The 11,191-nt window shown below is 44.7% G+C and overlaps 1 protein-coding gene and 1 pseudogene across 1 annotated transcript; one reads left to right on the top strand and one right to left on the bottom strand.

Annotated features, from left to right (window-relative positions):
• Window positions 1-452: 452 nt before the first annotated feature.
• On the top strand, window positions 453-2,626 carry LOC136495236 (G-type lectin S-receptor-like serine/threonine-protein kinase At1g11410; annotated as a pseudogene).
• Window positions 2,627-4,874: 2,248 nt separating this feature from the next.
• On the bottom strand, window positions 4,875-9,162 carry LOC136498393 (G-type lectin S-receptor-like serine/threonine-protein kinase At4g27290). Its single transcript, XM_066494320.1, has 6 exons — window positions 7,716-9,162; window positions 7,423-7,610; window positions 6,950-7,166; window positions 6,606-6,837; window positions 5,547-5,682; window positions 4,875-5,451 (listed from the first exon to the last, which is right to left on the bottom strand). Exons 1-6 carry the CDS (start codon window positions 9,160-9,162, stop codon window positions 5,158-5,160), a joined length of 2,514 nt encoding a protein of 837 aa, XP_066350417.1. The 3' UTR covers window positions 4,875-5,157.
• Between the last annotated feature and the right edge of the window lie 2,029 nt (window positions 9,163-11,191).

Genomic DNA, 11,191 nt, shown 5'->3' with positions numbered 1-11,191 from the left:
AAAGTTTCAGAATCGGTCATCCAGAACCGGCTATTGGGGAGTCATCCCAGCTCAGTTGTTGCTTGTTGTTTTGTTGTGCATGTCCCTATCAAGACTCTTCTGCCCCAACCTACTAATGACATTGTTTACAAATTAAAATATTTATTTACTTCTCTAGCAAGCTACGCGTTCAGTCGTGGCATCTACAGATCGTGGCATCTAGCAATAGTCACATTTGATCACATAAACAAGTACTGAACTCTTCCGTATTGTCGTCTAAGCCAAGATGTCAAACAAGATAAACCCTCTATAATAGCATCATGTTCCATCATCATATCAAACTAACAGTTTTTTTTTATCATCATGTGACATTACCCAGTTGACCAAATGGTTCTGTTGAAAAGAGGAGCATTTGGTGATTCTTGGCTTGCAAAAGGCATGCAATTTCCTGTTTGACCTGCATTCAAATATGCCAAGCATAAAAGCCTCTATTGCGTGTGTTGGTAGTACGGCACTAGCTTCATGATTAGCACCATGCATTTCTGCGTGTTTGGTTTCCTGAAGAGGCACATCATCAAGCAAATAGGTGATACGATGCTTTCTGCCTTATTCTTACATGCATCTGAGCTTCATGGTTTCTTCAGTCTTCTTCTTCTTTCTTTCTTTTTTTTGTTTTTTTATGTAGTTATGCCCAAAATTGACAAATGAATAGCCTCACACACTCTTGACAAAGGTGCTTTCTTCGTTTTATCAGCATATTTTTCAATCCGTTCTAACGTTTTGACTTTCCAAATCCCGCTGTTGCTCAGATTATGAAACTTGCACGTTGATATTTGATTCAGTATCAGTCTAATTTCCATGGCCGCAGATTTTTAGAAGTAACTGTCATTGTTTTATTTACATGGATTGTTATGTAGGTTTGTTGAATGCTCCAAACAAAAAGGAGTATGTTTGTCACTTTGTTAACTTTTCACCAAATTGCAGGCGCACGGAGAACACGGAAACCATTATTTCAGATTACTGGAGAAGATAGATCAACATCAGCTGCAGATTATAACATATATGAAGATGATTCGGTGAAAAGATCAATTTTGAGCGCACCATTAGTTGAGTTCAGCACTGTTTATACAGCAACGAACAATTTCAGTGAAAAGCTTGGCGAAGGTGGATTTGGTCCAGTTTTCAAGGTGGAGTATTGGAAACTTCATATACTTCCTCCAACTGTTATGATATGGTTGAGTTTGTTTAATTAATCCTTTTCATCTGGATAACCATAGTGGATATTTGATGGTATCTCCAGGGGATACTACCAGATGGCCAAGAGATTGCTATTAAGAGGCTATCTAAAAGCTCCGGGCAGGGATTGGAAGAGTTCAAGAATGAGGTGACGGTGCTATCCAAGCTGCAACACCGGAACTTAGTGAGGCTTTTTGGTTGTTGTATTCATGGAGAAGAGAAGATGATGTTGTATGAGTACATGCCCAACAAGAGTCTTGACTCATTTATTTTCAGTAAGTTTCAGTCACTTGCAGTTCTGAATTTATACGAATACTTTATACAGTCAGCCAGGAAATGAATTTTTCTATGGACATTTAGTACTTTCTATATTTTTTTCAGATGAAAGTAAGAGACTTGTATTAGGCTGGAAATTGCGATACAAGATTATTCAGGGAATTGGAAGAGGGTTACTGTACCTTCATCAGGATTCCAGGCTGAAAATTGTTCATAGGGATCTCAAAGCAAGCAACATTTTACTAGATGATGATTTCAACCCCAAGATATCGGACTTTGGCATGGCTAGAATTTTCGGCGAACACCAGCTTCAAGACCTTACTCGCTGAATTGTCGGAACCTAGTAAGGCTGTTTTTCTCTTTTTCTCTACATCATACAGCTGAACAGGGAGTTCCATTGCATTCACCTGCTTCTATAATAGTTGGTTTAGTGCTGCTCAGTAATTGCATCTTCTTTATTGTAACCTTTCTGATCTGACTGCTTTATTCGGATAATAGACAAATTAATTCTTATTCTAGTAGACATAGCATCACCTGGCTACAAGCTAATGCGATAAAATCTGTGGAACGCAGTGGCTACATCTCCCCGGAGTATGCAATGGAGGGCAAATTCTCTGATAAATCTGACGTCTTCAGTTTTGGTGTGCTGGTCCTCGAGATTGTGAGTGGCCGCAGGAACAGCTCTTTTGTCGACGACGAATGGTCAATGAACCAATTGGGCTATGTAAGATAGCACTGTCTCCTCCACTCACCATACTTGTCAAATCAAAACTAGAAAATAACCATGAACTTTTTGCTTGCCACAATTGCCTTATCTATTTCACAACGTATGTTCCAGGCATGGACCCTGTGGAAGGAAGGCAGTGTCTCAGAGCTTATCGATCCGCTCATGGGAACCACATACACTTACGACGAAGTCTGCAGATGCATTCAGGTGGGTCTCCTGTGCGTGCAGGAGTTACCAGCTGAGAGGCCAACCATGTCCCTGGTGCTCAGGATGTTGAGCGGTGATGTTACGATTCCGTCTCCGAAGCAAGCTGCATTTTTTGTTGGGAGGGCTCCTCGTCTTCCTGCGGATGACAACAATACTGAATCAGGGAATCAATTAACGTACACGGATCTTCAGGGCAGATAGTCTCACTGTCTCAGGCTGCCGAAGTTTCACACTGTATATCGTTTTCCTATTACTAAGTTTGTATCAGCTCAGGCGCTCAGGCTCAGCTGACGGTTAACCCCGGCGGGCGAGATCACATATGGGTTATGGCAAGCAACCATGCAAGGCCGGGGCGTTCTTAGATTCGGCCTGTTCGCGGGTTGGTTTCTCGGCTGGTTTGAGCTGGTGCTGGTTTATTGTGAGAGAAAAACACTGTTGGCTGGCTGGTTTGGGCTGGTTGAAACCAACAAGCGAACAGGTTGCGTGTCGTGGTGACCGAAAACGGCGCGATAGATAATGCCGCGCCTGGTCTGGGACCAGCGCCCTGTTGGTTTGGCGTTTGGGCCTGTTTGGCTTAAGCCGTACTTTTTCAGCCAACGAATAGTATTTTTCTCTCACACCAAATCAATCAACGGTACTTTTAATCATGACTTATCAGATCTAGCAGCCGGGCGTGGAAGACGTTCTAGGGCGCGCCGAGGGGACGTGCGCGACGCGTACTCCAGGTGCGGGCCGTTCGGCGTGTGCAACGTCAACGCGGCGTCCACGTTGTTCTTGCAGCTGCGGCGCTGCGCCAAGCAAGGGGTTCAGCCCCGCGTCGCCGTCGGGGCTGGCGCATGAGGGATGCGTCATGCTGTAACTGTAAGCACAAGCAATAGATAGGATAGTTCGGAAGAGTAGCTTAGAACAGAGGAGTGCTTAGAAGGCAGGGTTTACACACCACGTTTCTCCAGCTGGAATGGGTCAAGCCCACTCTGGGCCCTGGACTCTTGAGCTGGGCCTTCGCTCCCGCGCGCTGCGCCGTGGGCTGACGTCGTGCACACCACCTTGGGCGACGTCGTTCACACTCGCGCGGTTGCGCCACGGTGTGATGTCGACGATGCAGAGCTGCTGACACATTTCAAAACGCGGAAAGTAAAAAGGTATATCTAAGGTGCTGCGAAAATTGCAACTAGGCCATGTTTAGATTGCAAAAAATTTCACCCTGATGAATAGTAACACTTTCGTCTTATTTGGTAAATATTGTCCAATCGTGGACCAACTAAACTCAAAAGATTCATCTCGTGATTTCGAACTAAACTGTGTAATTAGTTATTTTTTTTACCTACATTTAATGCTCCATGCAAACTGCTAAAAATTGATGTAATGGAGAGAGAGTGAAAAAACTTGGAATTTGGAGGTGATCTAAACAAGGCCCTACTACGTAAAAACAACTGCATCTAGAAAGCAGCTTTAGGTTACATATGTTTGGAAAGTGGTCAGCGGCGAGGGGACGACGACGGATGGCAAAATTCAAAGGCAAGACATTAAAATGCAGCAACTTTTTTTTTTAATGCCTCTCATCTGGTACAGCTGTAGCATCAAAATGCAGCAACTTACTTGAACCGGATGCCACAAATTACCCCTATGGTTATCTAACTTAGCTAGGTTGAATAATATTTTATACCTTGAACATCCATGCAATATGAACATTTGTTGGAGTGTAGTAGTGGCAAAATCGGTGCTGTAAATTTCTCTTTAATATCCAAGCAACATTTTTACCACACTTCGGATGCACTTATACGGTAGATTTTTTTTAGCAAACTTATACGGTAGTTAAATGGATGTCGATGGACCGTAACATTGCGGCTACTCTTGTCCGGTAGTAAAAATGGATGCTGCTGGGTCGTTCTAAACCGTGGCCCGGCCAACACTTCTTTTGTTTTTCATGACCGACCGTGCCTTAAAATAAAAAAGAAGAAAAATAGAAAGAGAAAAAATAAGTTAAGAAATGCAGTAATTCTTCTTTATTCTTCTAATTGATTGCAATTAAATTCGGCACGTATGGCCGGCACTACTTTTGGGCTTATTTGCATGTGGCCATGAGTAAGTCACTGGTTTGCTTTCTTGACTTCCATCACACTGACACAAGAGAGTGCAAATGGAACGTTTTTTTGTATTCACATCGCTGCAGACTTGCAAACAAGTCGATGATTGACTGACATGCATGCATGTAAACGGGAAAAGAACCGCTGATTTGCTGTACAGTACAATACTACTCTTTCATAAAAGTTCCCATGAACTCTTTCGTAATAATTCAGCAACATGAATTCGCTACACGGGGAGAAGAGGAAAAAAAGTTTCTTTCTATAAAAGCAGGGCTTTCCTCTGTATTAAAAAAGAAGAGGCAAAAAAGTAACTAACCAAGTAGCAATTATTTATATATATATATATATATTTTGATCGGGTACAACTTGGACGCACACAAACTCACACACCTCACACTCACACCACACACCATATTTTTCAGGTACGACACTAGACCCTGATGGGTAGCGCCTCACTGGACAATCCTACCACCGTACCACAAGCACATTCCTGCAACTGCAATGCTACAAATTGTGTAGCAGCAATCACTAACCAATACGGTGATCCAATTCAAGTCTGAGATCAGAAATTGGCAACCGCGTGCAGGGGTTGCTGTTTGGCGCCCTTCCTGTGTCAGATTTCCACACCTGGACTTGCTACGTCGTCTACGTGAGATAGATGGAGTTGCCGTGTGCGCCAGACGCGTCCTGCGTCGCGAGAGGAGACGCGGCGGCACTGCTGTCCGGACGACGGGCCTGCGACGAGCTGCTGCTGCCGTTCGTCGTCAGCATCGCGACTACTTCAGCCATGGATGGCCTGTCGGCGGGCGACTGCTGCACGCAGAGAAGGCCGACCTGCACGCATCTCTCCAGCTGAAGGAGGATCTCCGGCTCCGGTTGGCCCACGGCTGAATCCAGAAGGTCCTCCTTGATCTTATGCTGGTTCCAAGATTCCTGGGCCTGCAAGAAATGCAGAGAGAATAATGCAGTTCAATTCATGGACAAAAGGGATCATCTTCTTGCAGAAACTCGCGGTGTTTTAGCTGTTTGCTCACATGACAAAGGAGCTTTGGGGTGCTAGTGTTCCTTTTGCCACTGATGATCTCGATCAGGACGACTCCGAAGCTATACACGTCGCACTTCAGCGTCAGCTGCGGCCCTTGCGCTGTGTACTCTGGAGCCCTATATCCCCTTTTGCCAATATAAACAGTTCAGTAAGTTGAGGATTTGGCAATTGGCATTGAGAACAGAAAACAGAAGCATGCAGTGGATGTGAACAGAAAACAGAAGCAACTACATCATAGTTAAGTTCACTAATCTATATCTATAAAAGACTATAAATTTGAGGGGTGTCACAGCGCGCATCATTGTTCATCCGACGCGCACAGACCCTATAGATGAACAGTACCCGACCGCTAAGGAACAGTACCAACCTTTTTTTTGGCGTTCACTGTTTCCCGCGCTCCTTTTTTTTAACGTTCACTGTTTCCCGCGCGAAGCGCGGGTTACCTGCTAGCAAGAACTTTAAATTTGAGGGGGTGTCACATCGTCGCGCACTGTTTATCGGCGTATCACACACTCAGAATCCTGTAGATCAACAGTACCAGGGCGCATTACTGTTCATCCGGCGGCCGATAAGGTTTTTTCCGACTCAGAATCCTATAGTTCAACAGTACCGGGGCGCTACTATTCACCCGGCGCCCGATAAGGGTTTTTTTTTCCGAAAAAGAACCGTGTCAGCCCGATAAAAAAATTTCCCATTTTTTTCCCCACCTCCTTCCCACGCGAAGCATGGGCACCCACGCCAGTAAGGACTTTAAATTTGAGGGGTGTCACAGCGTCACGCACTGTTCATCAGGGTTCTCGCAGACGCATATCACTGTTGATCAACAGTGACGACGCGCTACTGTTCATCCGGCGCCCGATAAGTTTTCTTTTTTTTTTCCTCGAAAAAAGAACAATCTCCGCCCAATAAAAAAAATTTCATTTTTTTTCCCACCTCCTTCCCACGCGAAGCATGGCCACCCACGCTAGTGTTATATATGCATGTAACCTAGTGATTCTACTGCACTTGAATTGAAACCGTAGCCGAGGGGGTCAGGTTTCAGTCATACTCTGTCTGTACTAGTGTCGGATTCGTCTGGCCATCGACGTAAACTTTTGCAGCGCCAAAATCTGCAATCTTAGCTCTCCAATTTTCATCCAAGAGGATATTTGATGGTTTCAGATCCCTGTGTATCACTTCCTGTCCATGCAGATAAGCAACGCCTTTGGCAACCCCTACAATTATCTCCAGCCTCCGCTCCCAATTCAACAAAGCACGGGCACGGTGGCTGGGATCTCTCGCTGTCAGTCACACACAGAGCAGATGAGCGCTTGGAAGTAGCTGAACATTGTGATCATACATCTATACGGATATCAATAATCTGTGCATTATAAATTGAAAGCATGCAAGTACCGAATATGTAAAGGTTCAAGCCCCTGTTCTCCATGTACTCGTAGACTAGTATCCGCTCATTTCCATCCTTGCAATAAGCAAGGAGCTGAGCAAGATTGTCATGCTTGAGCTCTGACATCAGTTGCACTTCTCTCATGAAAATTTCACCACCTTCATCGGTAAGATAAGATTGTGTGATCCTCTTTACAGCAACCTTTCTACCATCAGTTAAATTTCCCTGGTAATTGCACAGTCATGTCAGCTATGAATGTCAGAACAGTAAAATACACTACTTCCAGTGCAAACTGCAAAGCAGGTGTGAAATACTCCTATGTACAGTCAAGATGAAAATATTTTAGAGTTCCGTCCTTCAAGATGAAAGCTGTAGCTATGCTCATGCTTTGATTATTTATCTTGTCATATGAACAATACTAGTATACTAGCTGTCGGAAGTATTCTCTGTCATTATAGCGTTTGGTAACATGAACACGGACCTCAAATACGGTGCTGAATCCTCCACGGCCAATGACATTGTCTACAGAGAAATCATTTGTAGTCCTCCTCAAAGTAGACAGTTCAACAGAAGGCACGTTGAGAACAGGACTACGTTGTCCAACAGAAGGGACCAACGGAGGTCTGCGTAGTTCAGTAGAAGGTACACCCGAAGAGGCACTCTGAACAGCTGGAAAACTCAACAGTCAACACATATGTTAGCATGGTGTGTTGCCCTTTTATGGTAATCTGAAATGTTCAAAGTTAAAACAAACAATTGGGTCAGTAATTTTACCTGGGATTATAGGTTGCCGGAGCCTCCTCACAAGTACGACCAACAAAACAATAAGAACCACGGCAGCGACGGCGGCTGCGGATGCACCGACAACTGGTGCAGTAGGGAATGGCCGCCGCCGCGGCGAGGGCGCCACCGGCAGCTCAGACTGGGCCAGCCTCAGGTACAGATCTTGCCCTTTGTCCACGTACCGAAGGTCGATGATGTCACCCGTCCACATCACGCAGCCGCTGCGGACGTCGCCACCGCGGATATCTGGGGCGGCGTAGGCCAAGCACGAGCAGTTGGCGAGGCACCTCGCCATGCAGTCCTCCACCGTGATGCTCATGTCCACCGTCGCGTTGCGTGTGTCGGGAAGCTTCACTCCGAGGAACAACAGAAAACCGTCCGTCGTCGTCGTCGTGGTGCCACTGCCATTATTGGCACAGTCCAGCTTCACATTCCGCTTGCATCCGCCTGAGGTATCCCTCAAGGACCACGCCGGCGGCGACGCGGGGCTGAACCCCGTGAGGCAGCTGCAGAACGACGTCGACGCCGCGCCGGCGTCGCACAGCCCGAACGCCCCGCACTTGCCGTAGGCGTCGCAGAGGTCCCTCGGTCCCTGGAAGAAGGTCTGCCACGTCCGGGCGCCCGAGTCCCACACCAGGCGCTTGGCCATGCCGGTGTCGGTCAGCACAACACGAGTCAATGCGACGCCGGGGTTGGAGGTGTAGCCGTAGGATATCTCCGCCGGGCTTGTCGTCACCTGGTACCAGATCAAATTATTGTACGCCGACGCCTCCGGGACGCCGCTGAACCACCGGCCGTTCCACGGGCCAGTGCGGTAGGTCCTGACGTTGCCCTGCCACACGACAAGCTCGGGCAGCCCGCTGGTGTCCAGCGCGCGGCGGTAGGCCCCCGGCGACGGGTCGTCGGCTGAGCGCCACGACGTGAGGTACCACTCGGCGCCGGTCCACTTGTTCTTGCCCAGCTTCATGCCGGACAGCATGGTGTTCGACGGGTGATCGAACGACTGCCACAGGATGGCGCTGCTGCTGCTGCCTCCGTCGCGGACGACGAGGTTGCCGGAGTTGAGGAGCTGCGCCTCCGCCGATGACGAGGAGCTGGTGGAGTTCGATGACCATGTGACCTGGCCAGAGCCGTCTAGCAGCACAAGGCTTCCCGTGTCTCTGACGACCAGCACGCCGGAGTTGCCGTTCACAGGGCGGTCACCGTTTGCCACCCAGCAGACGGCGACACTGGACGCCGAGAACCAGATGCCGAGGTATCTCTTGGTTGACGCCCCAGGAGAGAAGAATCCCAAGGTGAATGTCCCGTCGGCTGAGACGAGCGTCTCGCCGTCGGTGATGTTCCGGCCCTTGCCGAGCGTGTCCGACACGTCGGCGGCGATGGCTATGGGACAAAGTAGCATAAACGAGAGGAGAAGGTGGATGAATATTGTATCCATGATGATGATTGAGGATTTGGGTTCAGCCGTTGCGCGTCCAGCGTTGATAAGAGAGAAGACCTTGAAGCATGTTTTCATTTTTTTTTTTCAATTTTTGTCAATGTTTGTACGAATTAGGGGGTGTTTGATCCACCGACTAAAATTTAGGAGGTGTGTCGGGAGGATATTACATGGGGTATTCGGATACTAATAAAAAAATAAATTACATAATCCGTCAGTACTCCACGAGAAAAATTTATTAAGCCTAATTAATCCATAATTAGAACATATTTACTGTAGCACCATATTGTCAAATCATGGGCTAATTAGACTCAAAAGATTCATCTCGCAAATTAGTCGCAAACTATGCAATTAATTTTTTAATTAGTCTATATTTAATACTCCATGCATGTGTCCAAACATTCGATGAGCAATCCGGAAGACATCAGCTGGGTCAAAGTTTGACTTTGTCATGTTTGATTTCTAACATATTGCGTAAGAGGAGAGGACCCCTACATCTTTGGATATTACACTTTATAAATGCCGCTTACATTTTCACTGCCGGCCGGTTTGATTTATAAGTAGCTACTTGCAGTTCTTTGTAGGCAACCTGTTTGTTTTATATTCTGCATTTCTATGCTATACGCCCGTTCAAATGACAAAAACTAGATCAGCGATTGAGATAAATAGGATGAATGGATGAAAGTCAACTTCCGTGGTTGGTGTTTCTTATTTTTCACATTTTCAAGTTGTTTTTTAGAGACGTGGTGGCCTATTCACGAAGATGCTCACCATCACCGGTGATTATTACTAGAGTAATGTCCGTTTGTCTCCCTAAATTTATCGCTGAATTTTTAAAATATTCTCAAAATCAAATATCAGACGACTTATTACCTCAACTTTTAAAACCAGGTAAAATACCTCCCTTTACCATTTAAAGTGATTTCCTAGGTAGTTTTGCTGGTATGGCAGTGGGGTCCACATGGGCGCTCTCTCTTGCTTTTATATAAAAAAGTCACAACTTTTTCATATTAAGTCGGATGAATACTAATTTTATATAAATATTGTAGATTTTTAAGCGATCTACAACTTTATAGTTGAAAACATTTTTATTTGAGATCTTTTATAGGATCAAATATTTGTTATAAGTTATTAGATTTTAAAATTCAAAAATTTGAATTTTTTAAATGATACATGATGTTAAGATAGGCTATACCAAATTTGTAGCTCTCGATGTGGTATGTAACTTTGTTGTTGACAAATTTTCTATTTAAGATTATTTAAAGTCCCAAATATTTATTTTTAAGTTCTCAGATTTGAAATTCATTTTTTTTTATTTTTTGGATGTTGACATTGTTTATACCAATTTTTGGCTCTAAATGCGATCTACAACTTTGTGTTGACATATTTTTTTTATATGAGATCGTTTAGAGACCCAAATATTGGTTTTAATTTCTTAAAAAAATAACTTTCAATTTTTCAAATGACCTCGGTAATTGACACGGTCTACACAAAGTTATAGATCTCAATGCAATCTATAATTTTGTGGATGAAAACCTATTTATTTGAGATCGTTTAGAGGCCCAAATATTCAATTTATGTTATCTAGTTTTTTTTTGAAATTTTCAAACGACCTTGGATGGAGACACACTCTATGGCAAATTTGTAGTGCTTGAAGAGATCTGAAACTTTATAGTTGAATTTTGTTTAATTTGAGATCATATAGAATCTCAAATATTTAATAAACTACTGCATGACTTAAATAAGACATGTGGAGCCTACATGCTACATAAGTCAAAACTACCATCAAAAGCACTCTGAATTATTATTGGGGTGGGATGGGTAATTTAGTTTATTCAGTTTTTAAGTTAAGGTGGTAGGTTGCCTGGTATTTAAGTACAAGGGTATTTTTAAAATTTAGCACAAGTTCAGGGGGGGGGGGATCAGGCTTTACTCTTGTTATAAGTATGAAACTGAAGGACAAAAAGAAGATCAGGGGTGATTTGAAATCTCATTTTTTCTCACCAAACAAACGAGCTAGTGATGTCAA

The sequence above is a fragment of the Miscanthus floridulus genome, chromosome 12, assembly GCF_019320115.1.
Source record: "Miscanthus floridulus cultivar M001 chromosome 12, ASM1932011v1, whole genome shotgun sequence".
NCBI lineage: Eukaryota > Viridiplantae > Streptophyta > Magnoliopsida > Poales > Poaceae > Miscanthus > Miscanthus floridulus.
The sequence above is the reverse complement of the archived record's forward strand: the minus strand, read 5'-3'. Positions and strand labels throughout refer to the sequence as shown.